This window comes from Capricornis sumatraensis, chromosome 2 (genome assembly GCF_032405125.1).
Source record: "Capricornis sumatraensis isolate serow.1 chromosome 2, serow.2, whole genome shotgun sequence".
In the NCBI taxonomy this organism is placed as follows: domain Eukaryota; kingdom Metazoa; phylum Chordata; class Mammalia; order Artiodactyla; family Bovidae; genus Capricornis; species Capricornis sumatraensis.
The window spans coordinates 16,663,694-16,690,847 of NC_091070.1; the positions used below are offsets into that span (position 1 = coordinate 16,663,694).

The following is a 27,154-nucleotide window of genomic DNA, read 5'->3' on the forward strand; positions in this document are numbered from 1 at the left end:
GAAAAGACCCTGATGCTGGGAAAGATTGAGTGCAGGAGGAGAAGGGGATGACAGAGGATGAATGGCATCACTGACTCAATGGACATGAATTTGGGTAGATTCCGGGAGTTGGTGATGGACAGGGAGGCCTGGCGTGCTGTGGTTCATGGGGTTGCAAAGAGTTGGACACGACTGAACTGAACTAATGTCACAATGCCCTTAGAGGTCCACTCTCATTCCATTAGAAAAATACCAAAAAAAAGTCAGTGAAGAGAGTCTTCTTGTTTTCACCTATAAATTAAGAATAGAGCTATATAGATTCTTCATCTTTTCCAGCTTTGAAATAACTATAATCTTTAAGATGGAAAGCTCTCGATTAATATTTGAGTGCCTAACATAAGCCAGGCACTATTCTTGCCATGGGGATACAGCAGCAAATAAAAATAGATAAATATCCACATTCTAGTGAGCAGACAGATGATAAGCAAATAAAATACCGTGGTTAGTCATGCCTCTTTGCAACCCCATGGACTGCAGCCCCTCAGGCTCCTCTGTCTATGGGATTTTCTAGGCAAGGATACTGGAGTAGGTTGCCATGTCCTCCTCCAGGGGCTCTTCCCTACCCAGGGATCAAACCTTCATCTCCTGAATTGGCAAGCGAATTGTTTACTACTGCAGCACCTAGGAAGCCTCTGTTGAATTAAATAGTAGTACGCACACAACAGAAATGAGAAAAGGGAAAAACGAGTAAAAATTGCTAGAAACAGTTTTTCAAGCCATGATAAAACGGGATAAAGACTGGAAACTTCGGGGTACCAGTAAGAAGAGACCTGAGGACACAGGTTTCCAAGCCGGCGACAGCTGGCGCGCATGCGCATCGGGGTGTCACGGACTGGACTGCGTCCTCCGCGCGGCGCCTCAGAAGCGCATGCTCGCGGGCTCGCGCGTGCACAAGCCTCACGTGTACGAGCCTCACCAGCCAACGAGCGCGTGCCCAGCGGCCGAGGCGGTTGGTATCAGGGGGTTGGGGAGGTACGATTCCAGGTAACTTGGGGTGAAAGCACGCGACTAGAGGACGATTCTGGGAGCTCGTCTACCACTCGAAGCGCCCTGGCGACCGCTGCGGGCCAGCCTTACGGACCCGCCGCGCGAGGGGCCTAGGACGTCTTCCGGCCTACCTTCGGCCGGGCGCCCCAACCTGGGCGGGCCGGGCCGGGGTTTCCGGTTGCCAGCTGGGAGGGCGCGGGGGTGGAGCTTGACTCTTACGGCCGCGGCGGGTGGGGTGGGGTGCTTGGCGGACACGACCCTGCTCTTCCTGCAAGCTTTCTCAGCTCTGAACCCGGATCAAATCGTCCCACTTGTCACAGGATCCCCGAAAGCCCCGTAATCAGGAAATCGGAAATCGTTGAGTTTTGGGTACCAGTAGGAATAGATACCAAACCTTGACCTCTCATTTTTTGCCGGCTGCAAAGGACATTATCTTAGAAACCATCAGATCTGCAATTACAGCTCTGATTTTCCCCAAGTTTGATAAACAAGCCTTACCACTCGTGAGACGGTCCAGCCCATGCTACTCTCAGCTATGAAGGGAGGGGACCTTTTATTGAACTGTCATTTTTAGCTGCAAGAAAAAGTCTCGTTTAAAGATCCCCTTGCCATCATTATTATTGCTAAGGTAGTTTGGAGCCATCTGTAAAGACCAAAAGAGTATTAATACAAAATAATAAATCATAAGTAGTAATAGGTAAGGGCCTTCTGAAAACTTAGTAATACATGTACAAGATTTAAAAATCAAATGATAAAGGCTTAAAAGGCAAAGGAATTTTCCTGCCGTACCCTTCCCCATTATTAGTCTCTTTCCCCTGAGATAACTATATTTAACCAATGGTAATTATTATAATAATTATCGCTCTTTGATATAATTTGATTTCATTTCCTCCTCTTCCTTCACCCTAATTAGTACAGTGTCTTAACACTTCGTTGTAATTTTTTTCTAAAAGTCATGGTTATAGTGCAATGGATAAATGTTATGAAACTAGCTTGGACATTTTTTTCATGAATGATTTCTAGCTAATGTTTCTTAGCGGAAATTAGGCATCTGTTTTTGGTGAAGTGATTGGCAGTTTGAACACTTTAGGGGTCATCTTCAAGTGTGATGATGATTTCACTTAGGGCATTTGGGATTTAGGAGCAGTAAAAATTATGAAATTATGAATGCTGTTTTGGATATTAAATCTGCTGTGCCAAATCTGAGCTGTTTGATCTTCCTAGAGATCAGAAGTATAATTTTTGTTTTGTTAATAAGAGATTTCATTTATCTCAAATATTTCTTTATAATGCTTGAGAGAAATGGTTGATGCTGTGTAACTCTGAAGCTTTAATTGTGTGTGTGTGTGTGTTTTGTTTTCCTCCCATAGGCAATTATTTCCAGTCAGAAAAGGGAACCACTGCCTGGCATTCTCACCAGCTTTCTACCTGCCATGATCAAATGCTTGTCAGCTGAAGTACAAGCTAAATTGCGTTCTGGTTTGGCTGTATGCTCCTTAGGCCAATGTGTTGAGGAGCTTGCCCTCAACAGTATTGATGCTGAAGCAAAATGTGTGGCTGTCAGGGTGAACATGGAAACCTTCCAAGTTCAAGTGATAGACAATGGATTTGGGATGGGGAGTGATGATGTAGACAAAGTGGGAAAACGTTATTTCACCAGTAAATGCAGCTCCATACAAGACTTGGAGAACCCAAGGTTTTATGGTTTCCGGGGGGAGGCGTTGGCCAGTATAGCAGATATGGCCAGTGCTGTGGAAATTTCATCCAAGAAAAACAAGTCAATGAAAACATTTGTGAAACTGTTTCAGAATGGGAAAGCCCTGAAAGCTTGTGAAGCTGCCTTAACTCGACCAAGTACCGGAACAACAGTCACTGTATATAATCTGTTTTATCAATTACCTGTTAGGAGGAAATGCATGGATCCTAGACTGGAGTTTGAGAAGGTTAGGCAAAGGATAGAAGCTCTGTCACTCATGCACCCTTCCATTTCTTTCTCTTTGAGAAATGATGTTTCTGGTTCCATGGTTCTTCAACTCTCTAAAACCAAAGACATATGTTCCCGATTTTGTCAAATTTATGGACTGGGTAAGTCCCAAAAGTTAAGAGAAATAAAATTTAAATATAAGGAGTTTGAGCTTACTGGCTTTATCAGCTCTGAAGCACATTATAATAAGAATATGCAGTTTTTGTTTGTGAACAAGAGGTTAGTTTTAAGGACAAAGTTGCATAAACTCATTGACTTTTTATTAAGGAAAGAAAGTATTATATGCAAACCAAAGAGTGGTTCTGCCAGTAGGCAAATGAATTCAAGTCCTCGGCCTAGGTCTAACCCGGAACTCCATGGGATCTATGTAATCAATGTGCAGTGCCAGTTCTGTGAGTATGACGTGTGCCTGGAGCCAGCAAAAACCCTGATTGAGTTTCAGAACTGGGATACTCTTTTGGTTTGCATTCAGGAAGGAGTAAAAATGTTTTTAAAGAAAGAAAAATTATTTGTGGAATTATCAAGTGAAGACATTAAGGAATTTAGTGAAGATAATGATTTTAGTTTATTTAGTGCCAGTCTTCAGAAGCAAGTGTCCTCTGATGAGAAGTGTGGCCAGGTCAGTTTCCAAGAAGCATGTAATAATATTTTGGATTCCTATGAGATGTTCAATTTGCAGTCAAAAGCTGTGAAAAGAAAAGCTCCTGTAGAAAACATAAGCACACAAAATTCTAGGGATTCGGAAGCTATCAGAAAAAAGACAAATGATTCATTTTTGTACACTTACAAATCCGATGGGCCAGCCCATTGTAAAATGGCAGAGTCATCTCTGCAAAATGAAGACAGTGCTTGCTCACAGTCAAGGAACTTAGAACAAGAGACAGCTGGAGCATCAGAATCAGGAGAAAATAAGAAACATAAAAAATCTTGCTTGGAACATAACTCTTCAGAAAATCCATGTGGAACCAGTTCAGAAATGTGTGGAAGCCCTTTTCAGACATTATATCACTTTGAGGGGAGTGGAGAAGATCTAGAAATACAAAAAGTAAGTACTACTGTTAATAGCATGGCTGCCAACATCTTGGGAAATAACAGAATTCAGAATCAACCAGAGAGATATAAAGATGCTACTGAAATGAAATGCCAGCCTCTGTCTTTTGAGACAGCATTATCAGGAGAACCTAGTGCTCAGAGAGAGGAAGAGAAAAGAAAAAAACCTAGTACTTGTGGAAGAATAAATGTTTTTCATTATGGACAAGTTAAATTATGTTCCACTGGCTTCATAACTCATGTGGTACAGAGTGAGCAAACTAAATCAACTGAAACAGAACATTTATTTAAAAGTTATGCTCAACCTGGTCCTGTGAGTGCCAAAGAAACATTTAGAAATGGAACACACCATTCAGTTGAGATTCTAAACAGCAAAGATTTAACCAGCACTTTAAGTAAAGAATTTGCTCAACTGCCCAACAAAAGTCTGTGCAGCACAGATCGAAGTTATGAGCTAGAGAACAAACATACAGCAGCTTATAAAAATTTTGCTATTTTTCAGGAAAGTAGTAAAAAATCACACACAGATGGCTTATTACTCGACACATCCTCTTTCTCTTGGGGTAGACATGTTTCAGATGGTAGTAAGAAAACAGACAAGTTGATTGGTCCTGGCAAACCCATACCTCATAAAAAGCTAAGCTTAAGTTCACAACTAGGATCTTTAGAGAAGTTTAAGAGGCAATATGGGAAGGTTAAAAATCCTCTGAATACTGAAGTGGAGGAAAATAATACTTTAGAAATCACTACCAATTTCAGTCCTCAAGTTGAAGCTGACATTCCATGGAAAGACAAAAACCACTTAGACAACTCTGACATCTGTGAAATCACTACTATGAAATATAATGATTCCAATAGTAGTTGTCAACCAGTAAATCACATGTTTTCTTCAGAAAAGTTTCCATTCTCCAAGGAAGATCATTGTTTGGAACAACAGATGCTTTGCTTAACAGAAAGCACTGTAATTCTACAGGAGTTACCTCATTTTAACAGTAAATTTTTGGATGTTGAGAAGTCACCTGAATCACTAGCCTCTAAATTATCCAGATTGAAGGATTCCGAAAGAGAGACTCAAAGGATGGATGTAAGTCTTTTTGATGAATTGCCACAATTAGATTCCAGTAGGAAAGATGGTGACTTGTCCAGTGGGTTAACCCTAGATTCTTGTAAGTTATTTAAAAATGAGCATAAAAAAACAGAAAGTGACAACATCCCAATGTCAGACTCTGTCACACAAAGTAATCTCTTCAGTAAAGACAGTGAAACATATTCTAACAGCAATACCACTGAGAAGATACCAGAAAATCCTTTGGTACTGCCCTATGACCATGCTACAGTTATCAGTAAGGATTCAGATGTTCTTATAGCTTCAAAACAACAGATTGGAAGTCCTTTCTCTATGAGTAGAATGTTAATTAGTCGCGTGGAAGAATCCACAGCTGACCAAAATGGAACTTGTTTTCAGAGTGAGGAATCCATAGCCAGAGCAAGAACTTGTTCTGAAAATGAAGGGTCCGACATATGTTCTTTGGATTGGCAGCAGCATTTTGATGTAACTCTGGGAAGAATGGTTTACATCAACAAACTAACAGGACTTAGCACATTCACTGCTCCTACTGAGGATGTTCGGGCTGCTTGTACTAAAGACCTGACAACTATGGCTGTGGATGTGCTACTGGAGAACGGTAAGTATATGGCATTCACTGGCATGAATGCTTTTGAAGGTGGAAATAATGGCTGAGGAGTAAGATATTATTCAAAGAGATTTTATCAGCAGAACATTTTGAAGTTTAATTATAAAATGTGTTTTATTACATATGAAAACTCCAGGTTCAGTATTATTTAAACATAAAATTACAATGAAAGAATGATATAGAATGGAACTGCAAGTATATTTATCTATGGGTGTATGTGTGTACAAGAGGATGAGACAGTGTTTAATGAAAATGGTGCTATTGATAGTTGAGAAGAGCTACAGTGTTTCCCTGGGGACTTCCCTCGTAGCTCAGCTGGTAAAGAATCTGCCTGCAATGCAGGAGACCCCAGTTCGATTCCTGGGTTCGGAAGATCCTCTGGAGAAGGGATAGGCTACCCACTCGGTATTCCTGGGCTTCCCTTGTGGCTCAGCTGGTAAAGAATCTGCCCGCAATGCAGGAGACCTGGGTTTGATCCCTGGGTTGGGAAGATCTCCTGGAGAAGGGAGATGTTACCCACTCCAATATTCTGGCCAGAGAATTCCATGCACAGTCCATGGGGCCTCAAAGAGTTGGACACGACTGAGTGACTTTCACTTCACAGTGTTTCCCTTCCCACTTTGCCCTCTCTCCCAAACATGCAACTCTAAGAAGTTTGTCTTTAAAAGCACCTGCAATCCCAGTGTGGTATTTTTCTGAAAGTTGTTCTCTGCACCTCTCCCAGGTAAAGGACTAGAATGATTCTTGTAGTCATCCTAGATTTCCCAGTAAAATCTATGGCTCAGTACAGTCATATATTTATAAACTTTAAAAAAAAAAAAAAAAGGACTTGACCATAAATTTTTTGGAATGTAGGTTAAGTGTGTATTTTTATAATCATACTTTTCAAATGTACTTTATTATAATATATATGCTAATAATCTTGGTCTGTATAAGTGGCCGTTATTCAGAAAAACAATAATGTGGCTTTTAGATCAGACCACAAGGCCACATCAGAGCCTAGGCTAGGACTCTGAGTTCCCAGGTCTCAGTCAACATTAAAAGTGACATTGTTTTGGCAGCATGTTGAGAGCCAGATGTTGGGAGATGGTAAAACTGATTTCCATCTGGCAGTAATCTTGGTTTTGCATCAGAAGGGCAAACATTAAATGTTCATCTGTATTAAGTCTTGAATGTTGCAAAAGAATGTAAATTGTATGAAGGTAGTTCCAAATTAACTTATCATTTCTCCCTAGGATAAATATCTCTAGCAGGAGGCTCTGCTTAAGGTTAAATAAGACTTTTATTTTTCAGTGGTTTCCAGTTTTTTTCCCTTGTGAAAAAAAGTAATCATTGTAGTAACTTTCAAAGTATTAAATAGAAAGAAACCCTTTTCTTAATACTGCTCCTGAGACTATCATGTGGCTCTTAAAGACTTGTGTTTTTCAGCGTGTGTAGTTTTGTGTCCTGATTTATACTGAATGCTAATCAAAGGTAAATCTAAGGCACTGGCACCTCATCTTTCTGAAAAACAATTGCTTCTGATATGGTGACAAAAAATAACTGGATATTATTAAACTGAGATGGTTGTTTCTAAAACAAAACGGGGAAATCTTGGCTGGCCATACTGAACATGAACATGTGTTCCTGTTAAATAAATCTACATGTCTAAAATGCTTCAACCTACTTAATTTCTGGATGAGCATGTCATGTAGTGAACCTTTGAGAGTCATGTTAAGTCAGAGATTCATAATGAAAAACTAAGTATTTGGGATCTAGGAGCTAGTTTGAAGAAAAATGGCTTCTAAGCACCCTCCATACAGAGGTGGGATGAGGGTTGGCTACTGCTGCTGCTGCTGCTGTTGCTAAGACGCTTCAGTCATGTCCGACTCTGTGCGACCCCATAGATGGCAGCCCACCAGGCTCATCCGTCCCTGGGATTCTCCAGGCAAGAACACTGGAGTGGGTTGCCGTTTCCTTCTCCAATGCATGAGAGTGAAAAGCGAAAGTGAAGTTGCTCAGTCTACCATTCTGTGAATGGCTGGTGTGTAGCAGGACATTTAGGACATGGTTGAGCCTCATGTAAAAGGTTACATGAGATGAACTGTTAAGAGGTAGATTTAACTGCACAGAAGAAGGGCTCTAAAAAGGTAATTTTAAGGATTGGTTGTCAGGTCTCCAGCCCTGGTAGTTGTTTTTCTTTAAAATGTCTTCAACTCTGTCCTTACTATTGACAATGACACAACTTTATTTCACCTCACACTTTTATTATTCTTAATCTCTCTCCATTTTTTTGTCCAACAGATTTGTCTTTTTGAAATAATAGTTTCATCATGTTTTACTCCTGTTTGAAACTATCAAATTCGACATTGTCTCTAAAACTCAAATCTGATCATTCTCAGAGAGGAGGGCAGAATTTGGGTGACATCTTACTGGACATTGGAATTTAAACCGAAAACTTTTCATTCATTCATCTCTTTATTTATTCACTCATTTGTGATCCACACCATGCTTGGAGCTGCTGCATTGCATATTGACTGGCTTTGCTTTCAGTGGTCCACAGACTATTAGGGAGGACAACCATCCAAACGTATTACTAGGATGAGGCAAATGTTATAATAGACACATACGTATTGTGAAAAAGAGTATGTCCATTGGGGATCTTTTCTAGGTCTTCATTCTGTCTGGTATAGATGGGTAATAGGACTAAGCACTAGGGCAGATTCCTAAATTAGCAGAATAATTTCATTAAAAAAACTGCTGACTCAATCTAGTGTTTACTAGTCTGCCTTATGTCTTAATTCATTTCGTACAGAAAGAGATTTTATGAAACTATTATTTTAATAGTGTATATTTTGAGTTCAAATGTCTAGTTTTTTTCTTTTTTATATTTAGGATCTCAGTACAGGTGTCATCCCTTTAGAAGCGACCTTGTTCTTCCTTTCCTTCCTAGAGCTCGGGAAGAGAGGACTGTGATGAGACAGAATAACAGAGGTAGGGGCATTAGCAGAGATTGCCAGAACACCTAGTACATACTGTGCCACCCAGCTCAAGGAAAACAAAGCAGGGCTGTGTTGTTGAGCTTGATCAGTGCCAGCTGTGCCTTCCTGGAACCAGGAATTCCCTGTGGTCCTGTTTCACAGCAGAACTAAGTTAATTCAGTGCATGCATTTAGATCAGAAATTACTTTTCCAGACGAGGTCAATGCTGGTTGATTAGGCACAGTCTGTGGTGTCTTGTGATTGAGAAAAATGTTTCTTATTTTTAAAGATTGGTGTTGACTCCATATTGCAGATAGTTTTATATGAGCAAAATTCTTATCTTCAAAAAAAGCCCCTGCATTTATCATTTTGCTTTTCATTGTTTCTGAAAATAGATAAGGTATATTTTTACATAAAAAAGTGGGGCTACTAATTTGAACCAGTTTCTTGTGGACTTATATTCTGAAATATCTCTTGAAAATAGTTTATAGAAAAAGCTATAATGCCAGAAGAACCGTTGTCAACCCTAGTGTAAGAAATAACAGATAAAAACAATTTAGAGATACAGCCAACACTTCACATGTGCAGAATATGGGAACACGGTGTCTGATCTTTGGTCTTGAGGCCACACCGCACCAAGCGTGAGACACCACGCACCCTCTTCCCTGAGGCTCTTGATGCCAACTTTACTTGTCCCCTTTTGCTCTAGCTACTGGGGACAATGCCTTTGGTCCTGAGTCGCTTCAGTCTTTGTTCTCAGAATGGGACAATCCAATATTTGCCCGTTATCCAGAGGTAGGTCTGCAGCATTTATTCTTTGCATGTTATTTTAAAATTTGAATTTCATTTAAATTGGGGGTGGGCATGAATGACTATATTGATTTGTAATTATGAAGGGAAAGTGAGCATGTTTCCAAATAATGTATTTGGAAATTAATATTTAACGTAGAGAGAAAGAATCAGAATTCATAGCAGTTTGGAAGCTTGGTCACTTTGGATGATACTTTAGACCTGTGTCATCGGTGTGTGAATAGTGAATGTGTTTACTGCTCTCAGAAACCCTGGCTTGCAGCTTTGGCCAAGTATTTAGGGTGATGGTAATAAAAACTGTTGTCATTAGACAAAGCAGTGACTCTTCTGCTCTGGACCTGAATCTTCATCACTGGACCTGAGCATGCATCCTCCTCAGTGGGTGATCACACAGGCGCTCTGTGTGTTGCAATGAGGGTGGAGAGTGGATGAGCATTTGTTACTAATTCATCGGTTAAGATGTCTTTAAGGACATGCTTATGAAGCACAGGCAAATTGTTATTCTGAAAGAATTGGGTTTTTGTCAGTAATTTTGTATATAAACAAAAATTATTATTCAAGAGTAAAAATTCATAGAGCCCTTTGAATTTTTATAAGTTCCCTGAATTCAACCCACCTCTAATAGGTTCTGTGAAAATGAATGTTATTAAAGCACTTTGAGATCTTTGGTAAAACAGTTCTGCAGACATAAAAGATTACAACGTAAATGACATTTGTTCTGGGTTTTTCTAGGTTGCTGTTGACGTAAGCAGCGGCCAAGCTGAGAGCCTAGCAGTTAAAATTCACAACATCTTGTATCCTTATCGTTTCACCAAAGAAATGATTCATTCAATGCAGGTAAAATGTTGCCTTTGAAATCTCATTTATATATATATTATATATATATATATATAGCCTAACCTAGGCTAACTCATGTGAAATTGGATTTACTTAATGCTATAGAGCACCCTGATCAAGGCACATGTGTTCTTTTTAATCTTACTGAAACTTTTATCATCAGAAGAAAAAGCAAAGGACTAATTATAATTGCTATTGTTCAGTTGCTAAGTCATGTTCGACTCTGCAACCCCATGGACTACAGCATGCCAGGCTTCCCTGTCCTTTACTGTGTCATAGAGTTTGCCGAAACTCATGTCCCTTGAGTCGGTGATGCCATCAATTACAAAAAAAAAAGTATCCTTAGTGGGGTGAGCAAGTTCGGAGTGATGAATTATGGATTCAGGCACACAGTTTCAAGGATTATATATTGACTTTCTATACTGACAATAATTTATAAGTCAACTAAGTAATGTGGTTGACATATATTTGGGCTTTCTGTTGGCTCAGACAGTAAACAATCTGCCTGCAATGCAGGAGACCTGGGTTTCATCCCTGGGTTTGGAGGATTCTCTGGAGAAGGCAACAGCAACCCACTCCAATATTCATGCCTGGAGAATTCCATGGACAGAGGAGGCTGGTGGGCTACAATCCATAGGTTGCAAAGTTGGACACAACTGAGCAACTAACACTTACTTAAGTAATGTAGAGACATTGTCCTTAAATGTGCAATGATTCCCCTTTTTAAATGGCCCTCTATTGTATGAGGCTACAAATGACATGGCTTAGGAGGTCCCAGATTGAGAAGTTAACACAAGGGACCCTTTTTCTAGTTTGCCCTCTCTCTACACCACTCAGGCTGTCCTCATCTTCTTATTTTCAGTATGGAAACGAATTAGAAGCTGAGACCAATCTAGGTAGAGGGGAGCTACCAAGGTCTGCAGCCACCAGTGGCTGTTAACTTACTGCCTTAATGTACCGGCTCCTACAAAAATGGTTTCCACTTTTTGTATACATTTTTTGCATACATTTTGCAAATTTTTTTCAGCTCTATTTGTTAGCAGTCTCTGGTCATATTAATAACTCTTTGGTCACATTACCTGTTATTAAGAGTCCTTCTGTTGGGAACATTTCAAGTCTACTCTGAAGTTTTATTAACACAACCCTATGAGTTGCTTCAGTCTGTTCCCTTGTAGTCTTTCCTTTTGTCTTCTAGTTGCTCTACATGTCTATTCTTTATCCTTCCTAATGATGAACCTTGAACTCCTGCAGGTTCATCCGCACCTCTCCTCAGTCTTAGATATGAATGTTATAATGCAAACAACTTTAAGTGCAATTTTGTCTCTCTCTATGTAGATAAGCCATTGTTAACTTATATTTAGTACTGTTCCACTTACTTGAATGTATGGCAGGTTCTCCAGCAAGTGGATAACAAGTTTATTGCCTGTTTAATGAGCACTAAGACTGAAGAGAATGGTGAGGCAGGTAAGAATGGGGTTAGTCTTAGTGACCAGCTGGTCTTCTGACAGTCTCCTTTTAGGGTTATTTTTTATACATGATACAGTTTCAGTGATTTGGCCAGATTAGGGAAAACCAAGCTAAATTATGAAAATATATCATGAAACAATAGTTTTAAAGTACATGTAGTTTTATGTACATACACATAGACGCGTGTGTGTGTGTGTGTATATATATATATATATATATATATATGATACATGTTAAATTATTAAGAATGGTTACCTTGGGAGTGAGAATAGAAATGGGCAAAGGGGAAATTTCATCTTTTACTCTTTAAAATATTTTATATTCTCTAAATTTTTAATAATGTTTTAATACAATTGCTTTATAATAATAGAAAGTTTATATGATGAACTCTGTTAGGTTTATGAAGAGTTAACATATAATCTCTTGGTGACCTGCTCTAATAAAACAATAATTTGTAAATAAAAACATTAACTCATTCAACAGATATTGATTGAGTACCTACTGCGTGTGAGGGACTCTGCTAGAGGTACAATGGTGGGACACAGTCTACATGCAAGAGGAACAGAAAGTTACACACACATTAACATTTTAACTCTAGTGTTATGGAGGAGAGAAACAAGATGCTGTGAGAACCTGTATTAGGAGATTTGATTTAGTGAGGAGGTCAGAGAAGGTTCTGTTGGTAAAGAGAGATCTGAAGTATAAGTTAACTAGGGAAAGAAGGGGGGGAGAAGTATTCTGGGCAGAGGGAATAACATGCAATTCGTGCTTCCCTCTCCTTCAGTGAGAGGAAGCAGGGCAAGCCCTTCCTTGTGTGAGAGCAAGGAGAGGGGCTAGATACGTAGGTCACAGCCAGATCTTAAAGGCCATTTACAGGTGTTGTCTCCATCCCAGTTCCAATAGGAAACAGTTGAAGGCTTTTTGCTTTATTTTTTATTGTTTGTTTCCACAGTGGCGTGTGTCACATCACATTCACTATTTTTTTTTTTCCCCAGCTGTGCTGGGTTTTCATTGCCGTGAACAGACTTTTCTTGTTGGGACTCGCAGGGTTAGTTGCCCCATGGCATGTGGGATCTTATTCCCCGACCAGGGATCGAACCCCTGTCCCCTGTATTGGCAGGTGGATTCTTAACCACTGGGCCACCAGGGAAGTCCCCACATTTGCATTTTGCAAACATTGCTCTGGCTATAGTGTGGAGTGTGGAGCAGGTGTGGAGGCGGAGACCTGGTAGCTGCAGAGAGAGTGTTAGGAGGACGTTGCAGTATCTAAGAAATGATGAGGAGGTAGCCTGGAGAGAAAGATATTCAGGAGATGAGTCAGTAGACTCGGTGATGGATTGGACATAGGGAAGGGATATCAAAGAAGACTCCTGGTTTTCTGACCTCTGTAGCTGGATGACGCTACAGGACCAGGCTGAAGAAGAAGCAGGCAAGGAGGGTGAAAATCGTGAGTTTGGTCTGAAATACCTTTGGAATGTTCAAGAATGTATCAGGAATGTGGTTGGATATTACACCTCTAGCAGAGACTCCGAAATCTGTGACATGGAAGAGAGACTAGGGAGGGTGAAAGCTTTTTTTTTTTTTTAACTGGGAGAGCTTTGAGCTATTTACAAGGAATGCTAGATCCTGTCAGGTTCTGGAAAAGGCCTGAGTACCTGAGAGTCCTGAGCACCCCTGCAGGAGTTAGCATCTGATAGGTAGGCCTGCAGGAGAGAGCTTCTGAAGTTTGAAAGTGGTTCATTCTCTTTGCTTTTCAAAATGTTCTCTTTTGTTACAGTATAAATTTATTTGATAAATATCATCATAGATCATAGGGGTAAAGTAACCAAAAATTATCATAATTATCATAAATGTAGAATTAGTAAATGTCAAAATCTAGTAGTCTATTTCTAGAAAGTAAATAGATTTTTTTTCTAAATATTTGATTACCTGAAATTCTTCGTTGTTTAATACCAAAATCTTTACAGTGGCACCTGAGATGGGTATAGCCACCAAATCTCCAGATATTTAAATGTCTCTTGCAATTGCAGGTTGTTACTATGTTGATTGGCTTCCATCAAGGAGTATGTATTAGATTTTAAAAAAAATTTTAAGTCAAAATGAGTTTTTATTGCTCATGAATACCAAAAGCAACCTATTCCTATAATTGTCTTAATTTTATTTTAATATTTTCACTAATCTTTGTAATGGACATAGAATTGTTTTAAATTATAGTGAAATTAATGCCATATAATGGCATTTTTATTGCATGTTTTTGCCTATAATTATGATACTCTAAAGAATAAGGGTTCACTCATTTATTCTGTAAATATTTATTGAGTACCTGTGATGTGCTTGGTGCTGTTGTACATGCTGGGAATATAACACAAAAATCCTGTCCTTACGAAGTTTCTATTCTGTTTAAATATCAAAACCATAGCTCTGACACGAGTAAATTACTTTTCGTATATTTTGCTCCATTCAAGGAGTGGAAAATGTCATGAACATTTGGTAGACTGTAAGTCTTCCCTCCAGAGTAAGGTGCAGGATTGATTTCTTAGAGTTCTTGACTTTTGGTAATTTACACTGGTTGTAGTTTTGAGTTTGAGGTTACTCCCTCATAATTTATTATTTATTCCATTGTTTTGCCCAATACAGGATGTTCAGTATTCATCACAACCAGCTGCAATTCCTCCTATCCTCAAAGGAGCTTAAAATTCAGCATTTGGGGGCCTGTTATGTGGTGGAAAATGCTGTCAGAAAAATTACATAATCTTTTTTTTTTTTAAGTCTGAAGCTCTTATGCCATGAATTTCATGGTGTCATAGAAACAGTTTTTTTTTTATCTTATTAGTAGAAACAGGAAAAACAGACATTATCTCGTTTGATCAAATTCACGAGGAGAACTCTTATTTCAGTATAATGAGGAACAATAAGTGTCAGCCCTTTGGCTAAAAGTAATAAAATTACGAGGTAAAATGATGTACTAATGTCATCGAGATCAGTCCTCCTGTCAGTGAGAAAAGGATTTCCCTGTAGGTTTGGCTTTGGGGTCAGGACAATCTGTTTCCTCTGTTGCACTTGAGAGTGTAAAGCCTAGCTACTTAAAAATCAAGGTCAGTAAATGACATCACATGGGAGTTTGCTAGACTTGCCCAATCTCATGTCCCATTCCTAACCTACTGAATCAGAATCTGTCTCTTAGTAAGATCCCCAGGTGACTTGTCTACTCTTCAAAGTTTGTGAAGCCTGAGTCTAAAGCAAGGCACACTGTGACCTGGGGGCCAGATCCAGACCGTTGTTTCTGTAACATCCAGGGTGATAAGAATGGTTTTTTGTGTTTTTTTTTTTTAATTTACATGTAGTTAATTTACGGTGTTAACATTAGTTAAAGGGGGACTACATTTTTAACTAGTTGAAAAAAAGCACAGGAAGAGTTATATTTTTTAACACATTAAAATTATATGAAATGCTATGGCCGATTCATGTTGATGTATGGCAGAGGCCATCACAATATTGTAAAGTAATTATCCTCCAATTAAAATAAATTTTTAAAAATTCTATGAGGTTAATATTTCAGTGTCTATAACATTTATTGCATCACAGCTACAACATTCACAGATCGTCTATGGCTGCTTTGGTTCAGAATGAATATTTGAATAGTTGTGTCAGAAACCACGTGTCCCAAAAGCCTAAAATATTTACTGTCTAGCCTTTCACAGAAAAGAAATTGCTGACCTCTGATCTAAAGTGTAGTAGAATTACACTCTTCATAGGTTCTGGAGTAGCTTGCAAATCAAGGTCAGCTGATTAAAAAATATGTAGTTTAATGATCCTTCATTGTATGAAATTTGAATTAAAAGAGCAAAGTCAGTGTTTAAACATTAAATTCACACATATTTTAGAAATGAAATACTAAAGAACCAAAGAGTTTCTCATCAGAGATACATTTGTTTTAGTTTTTCCCATAATACTTGTTAGGAAATAAAAGCAGCAGTTGTTACTACATAGTCTGTATGCTTCTCTTATGCTCACGTTGTTAAATAGTTTGGATTAACCTTTCCTCCCTCAATACAACATGATTATTTTAATCCTGACCTGAGAATTTGAAACCCAGTGGTGCTTGCTGGTCTTCTAGGTGGAAACCTGCTAGTCTTGGTGGACCAGCACGCTGCCCACGAGCGCGTCCGACTGGAGCAGCTGATCATTGGTAAGGATCTGCTGAGGCCCAGGAAAGATTCGAGACTCCCCAGCAGAATTAATGGACCTGAAAGAGTTTGCCTAATGGTGACTGTGGTGAAAAAGACGAATTGTACGTTTAAAAAAAAAAGAAAAAAAAAGCTATAAAAAAATGAAGCTGAAGCCTGTTGGAGTGGCTTTTACAATTAAGAGAATGTAGTAGTCCACTTTACTAAATCAAACCTGTGGATCTTACTTACATGGTCGAAGGCATATTTGCCATATACTTAACCATCAGCCCTAAAAATTAGGCTACTTTATTACGACATTCAGCACAAAGATATGCCCCTCCACATGCCAATGTGATTGTGGTTTATCTTCACAGTTCATTACGCAGAGACCAGCAGCAGCTCAGAAGGCCCAATATATTTTGTTTCTATTTTAAAATTTAATTTGTTTTGGAATAGGTAGTATAATTGAACAGGTTCCAGTCTGAAAGGTACACAAAGGGAATAAAATAAGGTTTCTTTTCTACCCTTGTCCTTCATCGCACCTAGTTTCTCTCCCCAGAGGCAACCTGCATCACTAATTTGTTACGTATTCTTCCAAAGTCAATATGTGCTTTTTAATTTTTGCTACCCATTTTTCTCATCATGAGGCTGTGTGTCCCCAAGATGATGTAAAATACCCAGGAAATTGTTACTTCTGTGGTCAAGTAATAAAAAAACCAAATGGGTGAAGACTCGGGAGGTATTTCATGGACTAGAATGGCAATGATGTCACTTTTCACTTTTCCTTAGAAAATGAAGACGTAAGAGTTGGGAAAGATACAGTAAAAGCAGTGTTAGAAAAACTCACTTGCTATAGGCTCTGGACCATTTGAGAATAGTAGTAATTCTCATCAGGGTCTGGGCAGTCCTTCTGGAGGAAAGGAGGCGCCTTGAGCCTTGGGTTGTGTGTGCTGTGCTGTGCTTAGTCGCTCAGTCGTGTCCAGCTCTTTTCAACCCTATGTACTGTAGCTTGCCAGGCTCCTTTAACCATGAGATTCTCCAGGCAAGAATACTAGAGTGGGTTGCCATGCCCTCCTCCAGGGGATCTTCCCCAATATTAGTCAACCTCTGTTATTGAAACCACATTTGTTGACTGCCTACCGGATCACTTGCATTGTTCATTTGAATGTAAGATTTAAGTCTTATATTTCTTATTTAAGAAAATACTGCTAAAATGAGTAGACAAACTAGATATTTACTAGTTTGACTTTACTAATGGAAATTCAGAGCCTAAAACCGATCACTGAACATGCTGCTAAGCACTATAATAATCCCATGACTGTATCTTCATTTTTATCTGAATCTGGAAGACTTCAACTTCTTGCTCTTAACCTATGCATCTTTCTCCCAATAGATTCCTATGAGAAACAACAGCCACAAGGCTTTGGTCGAAAAAAATTACTGTCTTCCATCGTAAGTCCTCCACTAGAGATAACAGTGACAGAGGAACAAAGGAGACTCTTACGGTTAGTACCACCATGAGGATGTGATGTAGCTGAGGTGCACCCTCACAATAATCGTGTGAGGTATAGACGTGACTATTGTTCCTTTTCTCAGATGAGGTTTACATGACTTGTTCAAGGTCATAGCAAATATTAAGTGATGGAGCAGGCACTCAGAGGCAGGTTGTCTGACTCCAAATGCTGTTCTTTCCACTATATCACAGCTGTTGAGTAAAGGATACAGTTTCCCTGATAATTCTTTCCAGAAGTTGGCTTAGAGTACTCTTACCATTCCTTGGAACAGCCAGTATTTATGTTGTGCTGTTTCTCAAAGTGAAGTTACTGCAGTAATTGCTTCTATTCTGCTTTGCCTTGGTGCATTCTAGATTCTTAGTTTTCATCACCACAATCGTACTGGGAAGAAAGTGAAACCCCAGGCCCCAAGGAAGGGGCAAATCATATAATGAGTCATAAGGTAGGGTATTTTCCTACTTTGGGGCGGCATAGATTATTGGAAATGAAAAAGAGAGAATTGTCTCTAAATTTATTTAATATGGGGAATATGAGACTGCCAATAAATCTTTTTCTCTGGGGCATAATTTATATTAGAGGCAGATCCATTTGTTTACATCCCGTTAATCAGAACTTCTCAGTTCCTGGGGCTGTTAATTACCTCCCTGCTTTAGTGCTGATTCAAAACATTCTCAGCCCTTTTATTTGTGCCAAACTTCTTTAAGTGCCAGCAAGGAGTAGTTAGCAATCCCTCAGCAGAGAATAAAAATTCAGGAATAAGACACAGAAGCAAATTGATTCAGTGGAAAAGAGGGGAAAAAATAAAGGTTACTATAATTCAAAAAGGAAATTTGATAATAAAATCCCAAACAACCACAAATGTGAGGAAAACAGTGCAAGTTTTAAAGCTCATGGCAGCTTTTGAGAAACTATCAAGTATTTGGAACCAGTACTGAAATGTGAATGAAGTAGCTGTTTTACATTTGAGGTTCTCTTTAGGTGTTACCACAAAAATCTGGAAGATCTGGGCCTTGAAATTGTATTTCCAGACAGCAGTGATTCACTGGTCCTCATAGGAAAAGTACCACTCTGTTTTGTAGAAAGAGAAGCCAATGAACTTCGAAGAGGAAGATCTCCTGTGACCAAGGGCATTGTGGAGGTAAGACACAGCTGCAGATGCTGAGAAAACTGCTGCTTGCTAATAACCTCCTCCTTTGTTTAGAAATTCTCTATATTCATCTTTTATTCAACAAGCATTTATGAAATACCTGCTGTCTGCCAGGTTCCAGAGATTCAAAGATGAATTAGCTCAAGGTGAGGAAGGATATTTAAATTATACTGCAGTGAAATTTGGCCAGCAGAGGCATGTTCAAAAGTGTTATGGCAATACAGAATATTTACTGTGCCCAGGAGAGTGGAGGTCAAGGAAACTGTCAAAAGAAAAGCCTTTTTTTATTTGTTTTAGGAAAAGTCTTGTAGAACAGTGGGAGCCTGCCAAATATAGAAGAGTGGAGGTCATTCTAGACAGATATCAGAGACTTGAAGCAGATCCTGTGCTTAAGGAGCTACCAATACACATGGCTTGTATTAAGATATACACAGGATAGTGGTGGGCCTAGATGAGCCTAGATAGGTGGTCAAGGCCAACTCATCAAGGAATTTAGCATATTCAGCTAAATAGTTTGCATTTCATCCTGTAGGTAGCCAGTGAAGAAGAGTAAAGTATACTTTAGCATTGCACTTTAAATACTTAATTTTTTTAAAAACAATCATGATTTATTTTGTATTTGTTGTCTTTTCTTTCTTGTTTTCTATTAAAGTTTCCTTTATTTCTCTTGTTTTCCCCTCTCCTGGTTTAGAAGGGGAATTTTAACTTGCATACGTAACTCAGTTTAACAGTAATTTGTTCTTCTGTTCTCTTCCTAAGCTATACATAAAATCACCACCTTTTATCTTCCAGCCCCCTTCTCCCACCTGTCCTTTTATCATGGTGTCCTTTTTTTATTCATTGTGATTTCTTTTTTTTTTTAATACTGTCACCCTGCTTATTTATTTTTATTTTTTTTCAAGTTTTACTTTTTGTTTTTTTTCTTTTTCTTTCATTGTGATTTCTTAATTGCTTCTTTAGCTCTTTCAGTTTGGAACACAAGCAAATCCACATCAACTCAGTCTATCATTTTTTCCAGATACCCGAATTACTGTAGTAACATCTGAAAACAAAAGGTAGAAGATAGATTTGGTGGATAAACTGTGGGATAGGTGGATATAGGAGAGATTTGAGGTGGAGAGCAGCTGAGGGGCTAGTGCCCTGGTGCCCGTAAGACAGGATGAAGCTTTGACTTAAGCCAGTAGCAATGGGAATGGGAAAGAGAGACATATATGGAACATAATCTGGAAGGCAGCATCGAGAGGACCTGGTGATCAAGAGAATGTAAAAGAGAAAGAGGAGAAAAGATAGGTAATGATTCTGAGGATTCTCACTTGGTTGACTGGAGGAATGGCGCTTTTGACAGAAAGAGGAAATGGAGGAGGAGAGTACCCTTGGCTGAGAAGTTAGACCATGAGCCTTCAGATGAAGATGTGCAGTGGATAGACAGGCCAGATCCAGCACTTGGGAAATAATTCGGGCTGCAGGATCTGTTTGGGAGTTAACAGTATAGAGTGATATGGCCCTTGAACAGCATGGGTTTGAACTGTGCAGGTCCACCGATACACAAATTCTTTTAGAAAAATACACCCTACCCTACTGCAGGATCTGTGGTTGGTTGAGTTCCCAGATGTGGAGGTGCGTCTATGGAGGGCTGACTGTAAGGTGATACAAGGATTTTTTCCCGTGAAGGGAGCTGGTGCTCCTAACTCCTGCATTGTTCAACTCCTGTGATGGTCAACTGTTTCTATTTTGATACTATCAAAAGCTGGAAAAGCATCTAAAGGACACGAGATTGTTCCAGGAGAATATGAAGCAGAAAAAGAGAGCAAAGTGCGGGGCCTGTGGAACACCAGCATTCAGGGTGTATACGTTTTGGCAGCAGTCTGGAATGCTAGTGCTAAAAAGAAGAGCCCGTAAAGGATGACTGAAAATATTTGGTGAGAGAAGGAGGAGGAAAACCAGGGAAAAGTAATATTGCCACCGCCAAGAGAAGTTTTCAGCAAGAAGGGAATGGTCAACAGTGGCCAGAGAGTAAGGCCTGAGGGTTGGATTTGGCTTCGGGGGACACTGCCTGCCTTGAGGAACCCGTTCTTAAGGGTGGGCAGGAGTGAGCGGAGGGGGAGCTATGGAGGCCGCTCTCCTAAGGACTCTGGCTACGCACAGAAGAGATGGGGCAACAGCAGAAGGTGAGGGGTGTCAGGAAGTACGGGGCAGGACACCCGTGGAGGAAAGATTTTTGTTTCTTGTTGGACAGGAGAGACTTGAGCAGGTGTGTCAGCTAAGCGTGAGAAGACATTTGAGAGGCCAGCTGACGGGCCAGCTGTGGGATCACCTTGACTTGAGCCTTCCCAGAATCGCCCTTTGATCAGACCACCTCTGCCCGGCTTTCGGCAGGGGCCCCTTTCTCCCTCCACAGCTTATTTTCTCCAAGGCTTCTCTTCCAAACTGTCTTAAATCCAAGAGATAGGATCTGCTCGAATCTTTTATTGTAATTCAATCCTTAAGTATTTAACGAGAAAATTATAATAAAAACTTTCCCTAAAGTGACTTCAAAGACGACTGGTAAGAAGTTTACCTCAGACTGAAACAGGGCTTATGGTTTCAGCAAATCTTGATTATGTTAAGTCAGGCTGATCAGGAGAGATTTTGTTGATTCTGAAAGAAGCTGGAAAAGTTCTGGCATCTTGAAGAAGAGGTAGTTACTTGGATCCTAGCAGTTGAAAGATCAAACTAAAACATCTTTCTATAAAGTTCTACCCTCCAGCTTAATGAATGTGCCTTTTAAATATTATTCAAATTATCTAGCATTAATTGAACCCCTGAAATATTAAATGAACAGAGAGTAAGATCCATTTCCCCTTCCCCAGGCTTACAGACTAATATTTTACAACTCCCAGATAGATAAGCAAAAGAGAGAATAGCAAAGAAGTTAGGATTTGATCTGAAACCACACTAAATTTTGTTAGTGGGTCAGGTATAATGAGACATCCATTTAGGTTTGTTTGGGAAAATGCATGGCTTTTTAAAAATACATAATATCTACCCTCCTAGTTCTTGGCAACTGCTCATTTATAAGTATGGTGTCCTAGTGTCTAAATGAGAGATGCAAGAGAATTTTCTGAGTCTGGTTTAAAAAGAATCTATCATGTTATAATCTTGGGAAGCTAATTTTTTTTTCGCTGTACCACTTGGCTTGTGGGGTCCTATTTCCCCAACCAGGGATTGAACCCAGGCCCCAGCAGTGAAAGCACTGAGTCCTAACCACTGGACCACCAGAGGATTCCCAGGAAGCTAATTTATACATTTCTAGGAGTCAAGAAATCCTGTGTTTTCTTATAAAGAAATTATTAAATGTACCATATCGCAAAACAGTTTTTAACCTCCAGAGGTTAAACAAATTAGTAACATGAAATAGTGTCTGCTTTAAATTTCTTTAGTCCTTCCATAAACATAAACATCTGCAGGGATATTCTTACTGCAAAGGCTACCCTAGGGACAGAGATATGCAAAGGAGAAGAAATTTCCCAGCAAAATGCCTCAAAGAGTAAGCTTTTTGACCTGTAGGGACTTATTGCACACACAAAAAATGCCTGTGAGAACTAACTACTTGTGTTTCTGATATCAAAGCACGTGTTACACTGAGTGCGCAGTTGTGTGGGTGACTATTGTGTATTCTGTTTATGTGCCATATTAAACGTGTTCTAGCCAAGATAATAAATGCAAACAGACAACCTCGTAGTGAGAAAGCTCCCTGATATTGAGTCAAGTCATTAGGCTGCCAGTTACATATCCTCATGAGTTGATGAGCTATCTCTGGAGAAAGCTTCAGTGGCTAAATATGTTCTCTACTCAGTAAGAGTTCTTTCAGTTGTCTTGGTATTTCATGTTCAAAGTGCCTTACAACAAATACATTATTTGTATCTAAGTGCTGTATTGCCGGAGCTCTTTTCTTCAAGAGACATATTTTTAAAAGAAGGAAATTGGGATATTTTGTAAACTATCAAAGGGCAGTTATAACATAGCAACAGATTCATGTCTGTTATCCTTTTCTCTTTGTAGGAGTTTATTCGAGAACAAGTGGAGGTAAGCTTTACTCTTATTTTGGGGTTCCACACAGAGGCACCGCACACAGAAGGCTCCGCTGTTATACTGGCTTTCCCATTAATAGATGTGTTTATGCATTAGCTACTCCAGACCACAGGAGGCATCCAAGGGACTTTACCACTGACCGTCCAGAAGGTGTTGGCATCCCAAGCCTGCCATGGTAAGACTCTCAGCACACCAGCTGTTGAGTGCCTTTGCATGCTAAGCACTGGCAGGGTTCAACAGTTATGAAAGAAGTAGAAGGCACGATTATCTTCTGCCTCTTGAAAGGTACAACTTAGATCAAGAAACAATACATTTAAAATGAACCCTAGAAAATTATTTTTAAAAAGCAAAATTTGTTGTTGTTGTTGACTAGTCACTAAATCATGTCCAACTCTTTGTGACCCTGTGGACTATAGCCCGCCAGGCTCCTCTGTCCATGGGATTTCCCAGGCAAGAATACCAGAGTGGGTTTCCATTTCCTTCTCCAGGGGATCTTCCTGACTGAGGGGTTAAACCCACATCTCCTGCATTGACAGGCAGATTCTTTACTACTGAGCCACCAGGGAAGTCCGCAGAGCAAAATACCAACATATATAGTGGACCATAATGCAGGCTGACTTATATGAGTAGAGGAGTAACTGGCTCCTAGAGGAGATGCATTTTGAGTCAAGTTTTGAATGAGCTGAAGGACATGGATTCAGAGGAAGGGAAGGTTTATTACAGGGGAGAAAATAGCCTGTGCAGAGATCATCCAAAGGCAGAAACAAATCGGTTATATGAGGAGCACCAAAGAATACCAGGAAATTAGGCTGGTGAGGAAGCATAGAATCCTAGCAGGTCACAACAAAACCATTAGACCTTATACAGAAGGCAAGAATCACTGAGGGTTCTTGAGTAGGGTAATATAATAAAATAGAGAAAATGGTGTTGGAGGAACTTACCTTAGGGATCATGAATCCCCTGCAACTCTCATTTGACCTCAGTGGGGTCTCCACTCCAGACACCGTCTCCCTCCATTTGATCTCCCCCCAGCACCCCATCAACCTTCCCCTCTCTTCACTTCCTATCTTTTCTGGCCTTATAACCTCAGTCCCTCGTTAGTTTGTCTCCTGCAAACACCATAGATCCCTTCCCCGCTTTATCCTATCTTTACTCCTCGTATCTACTCCATCCCCAATTTGATCATCTCTACCTGCAAAGTGTACCTTCAGTGTGTCTAATGCGACCTGCTTCCACTGCCGCCTCCCCTCCCAGGACTCAACGATTCTTCCCCTGTGGAGTCCTCTGACTCAGTCTTCCCATATCTATCCTGGTTTCCCTTTGAGCCATTCTTCCCACAACACCCAGAGGAGTCTCCTTGAAACATAGCTCTGAGAGTGTCATTCTTCTCAAAAAGGCATGACAGTGGGCCCCACTGCTCTGAGGATGCCCGTCTTCCTCTCTGCTGCAGCCTGCAGGGGTCTTCAGCGCTTCTCACGTTTCTCTCCACCTTGCCCTTCACACTCCAGCTGGCTTCCTTGGTCTTGGTCTCGTGTGCTAAATTCTGCACTGGCCTTTTTCCTCTGTCTGAAATGCCCTTCTGCTCATTCTTCAGTTAGCCGTCTTTTTCTTAACCCAAGGTCTCAGATTAAATATCATTTCGCCACAAAAGACCGGGTTTGGTCTTCCTGTTATATATTCTTTGATTTTCTATATTTTATAGTACTTAGTAATTTTAATTATTGTATAACTGTTTAATGTTTGTCTCACCTGTTAGAGAGTAAGCTTTGTGGCGGTGGTGATCATCCATCTCATTCATTGCCTGGCATAGCTCCAGCACAGAGTAGATACTTAATATTTGTTGACTGAGTAAATTACTGTAGGCATAAAGGCAGTTTCTGACAGTATGAGAGTTTAGAGTAAGAAGATTATGACAGAAACAAAAAAATCAGCAAATAAAATGAACATTGTAGGGAAACAGCTATCTTGGTGACAGACTGGCTCTGGATGGAAGATGACCTTGATTTCACACACTTAAGAAGTAGGCAAAAATATTGCTCTTGCCTCTCTGAGAAAACTCTGAAGGCAAAGTCCTAACAAGTTAAGGAATGCCTGTTGCAGGGATTAGAAAGACAATTGACTCCATAAGGAAAGCTGAGAGACAAGTCAGTCCTGAAGCCTTAGTTTCATCCATGGACGTAAAGGCCAATTTCAAGCAGTATTAAAGTCACATGAAAGAAGCCTAGGAACCATGTGTCTCTCCCCAGATATTTGGCTCTAACCCAGAGCCAGCATGGGTTTTACACCGTACACACCATACCCTGGCTTCTGTCTTTTGTTTAGGGGCCATTAAGTTTAATGATGGCCTGAGCTTCGAGGAGAGCTGTCACCTTATTGAAGCGCTATCCTGGTGCCAGCTGCCATTCCAGTGTGCTCATGGCAGGCCCTCCATGCTGCCATTAGCTAACATCGACCACTTGGAGCAGGAAAAACAGGTACAGAAATGACTTAACAGGAGACTAGCTCCTGTGATCCAAATGTAATCTGTCTTAATCCTTTCCCCGACACAAGATTTTGAAAAATACTGGAAGTTTTTTTGGAAGTCTCACCATTTCATCTTCTAGCTCAAATTCAAAATGGAGTTTAGGCAGAACTATCTGATTATACATATGATGCCTTCATATTTTTTAAGCTTAACACATGTACAGACTGAAGCATCCGTTGCCTATCAGCTCTAGGTTTTCTGAGACAGAGAAGTTCTCTCTGGGACCACAGAAGGTTGGCCAAAACACAGCAAATTCGTTGCTGGCAAATGTAGCCTGAAGAGCCAGTTGCTTAACAGTATTGGATTGGCCAAAAAGTTCATTTGGGTTTTTCCCATAACATCATACAGAAAACCCCGAATGAACTTTTTGGCCAATCCAATACTTGCTGGAAATGGTAGCCATCTCCAGGGATCTCTAGAGTAATGATTTGAGGATCAGGCAAGGAACCAAGCTTAGGAGATTTTCACATTATGCTTTGGCCCTGATTACTCAGCAGTCCAGAAACAATGATGTGGATAATTCAATAAAGGCAGCAAGTGGTTTAAATTAAAGAACATTTCTATCCTTGTTATAATCTTAAATGAAACAGAACACGAGAGCATAATAGGAATGTCCGCTTTCCAAAATCTTTTATTTTGCTTACCTTTCCTGCTGAGGGCTGTAAAGTCTGTTCTTGCATGAAGTTTTCAGGTACTAATGTTTTCTGATTCATCTAGTCCATTTTACTCCATTAAGAACTTTTTGTTTCATATGACAATGGAAAAATGAAAGAAGTTTTGTCCCCATTCCCAAAGAGATGTGCCTCTAGACTTAGTTTTCAGTCCCGCTTATCCTAAGGAAATCTAAAATCTTTTCTGAATCCAGAAACTAGAAATCCAAACTAATGTGAGTAGCCATAATTAGGAAATACTTGTAAGCTCCTTGGCTGTCCATACTGGTGATTGGAGTTATTCTTTTTCTTCCCACAGACTAAACCCAATCTTGCTAAACTTCGCAGAATGGCTCAGGCCTGGCATCTCTTTGGAAAAGGAGAAGGATGTGATGTAGGGCAAGGCCTGCAGGCATCCATGCCTCCCTGTGAGCTGCAAGAGAGAGCAGAATTACTGTCTGTAAGGAACCAAAGGGATGCTGACTGTAGGCCTTTGAGCAGAGAGCATGAGCAATAGACACCAATCGGGTCTTGACTGAATGGGCCTGGGGCCCTGATCAGCATCTCCATCTTCCCTGAGCAGGTGATCCCTCCAGTTGAGGAGCCAGATGGATTTCAAGCCTAAAGACAGGTCGTTCATTGGCATCCATGGACACAGGAGGTTGCCTTCTAATGTCTACATTTTGTAATTTATAAAGGGGATAAAATTTAATGATTAATTGTCTGATTGTCTGGTTGGTTTGTTTGCAGATTTTGGGGGTAGTGGGATGGGGGTTTTGGTTTTGTTTTGCCACTTTTTCGAGCCTCATAATTTGCACTCATGTGATCACCTGATGCTGAACTCCCTTCCCCTCTGGCCTCCTCCACTGCCCGCTGCTGCTGCTTCACATTCTGCATCTCGGCCTTAAAAGAGTTTCTCCAAGCTTGTTAAAAATGTGTCTGGCAGTCTTCCACCAGGCCTGTAGTTAGATTATTTTAAGGATAAAAGCAATTGATAAAGAGAAGCAAGGACAAGGATGGAATAGAGAAACTGTAAAGCCCTGCTCCTGGTTTCTTGTTTGTTTTATTGCCTCCTTAAAACCTTTCAGGCAGGCACAAGCCCACCGTGGCTGGAGCTGCGCCTCAGGCAGACACAGGCCCTCAGCTCTGCAGCCTGCCTCTGCCTACGAGGGAGCTGTCAGCTCCCTCTGTCACATGCTTGTTGATCACATGAAAATTCTAGAAACAGGTCCCCTGACATCTAAAAATGTT

General features: G+C 40.1%; 1 protein-coding gene across 2 annotated transcripts; it reads left to right on the forward strand.

The window, feature by feature from the left end:
- The first annotated feature begins 974 nt into the window (after positions 1-974).
- MLH3 (mutL homolog 3) lies at positions 975-26,589 on the forward strand. 2 transcript variants are annotated; one of them, XM_068961562.1, is made up of 13 exons: positions 975-988; positions 2,397-5,745; positions 8,629-8,727; positions 9,424-9,509; positions 10,257-10,361; positions 11,753-11,825; positions 15,946-16,017; positions 17,391-17,502; positions 18,490-18,649; positions 22,700-22,723; positions 22,826-22,904; positions 25,052-25,203; positions 26,223-26,589. In XM_068961562.1, exons 2-13 carry the CDS (start codon positions 2,460-2,462, stop codon positions 26,418-26,420), a joined length of 4,446 nt encoding a protein of 1,481 aa, XP_068817663.1. In that variant the 5' UTR covers positions 975-988; positions 2,397-2,459; the 3' UTR covers positions 26,421-26,589. The 2 variants fall into 2 exon arrangements, with proteins under 2 accessions (XP_068817663.1, XP_068817672.1); XM_068961571.1 differs by lacking the exon at positions 975-988 and having other exon boundaries at positions 5,658-5,745; positions 8,687-8,727.
- Positions 26,590-27,154: the final 565 nt, after the last annotated feature.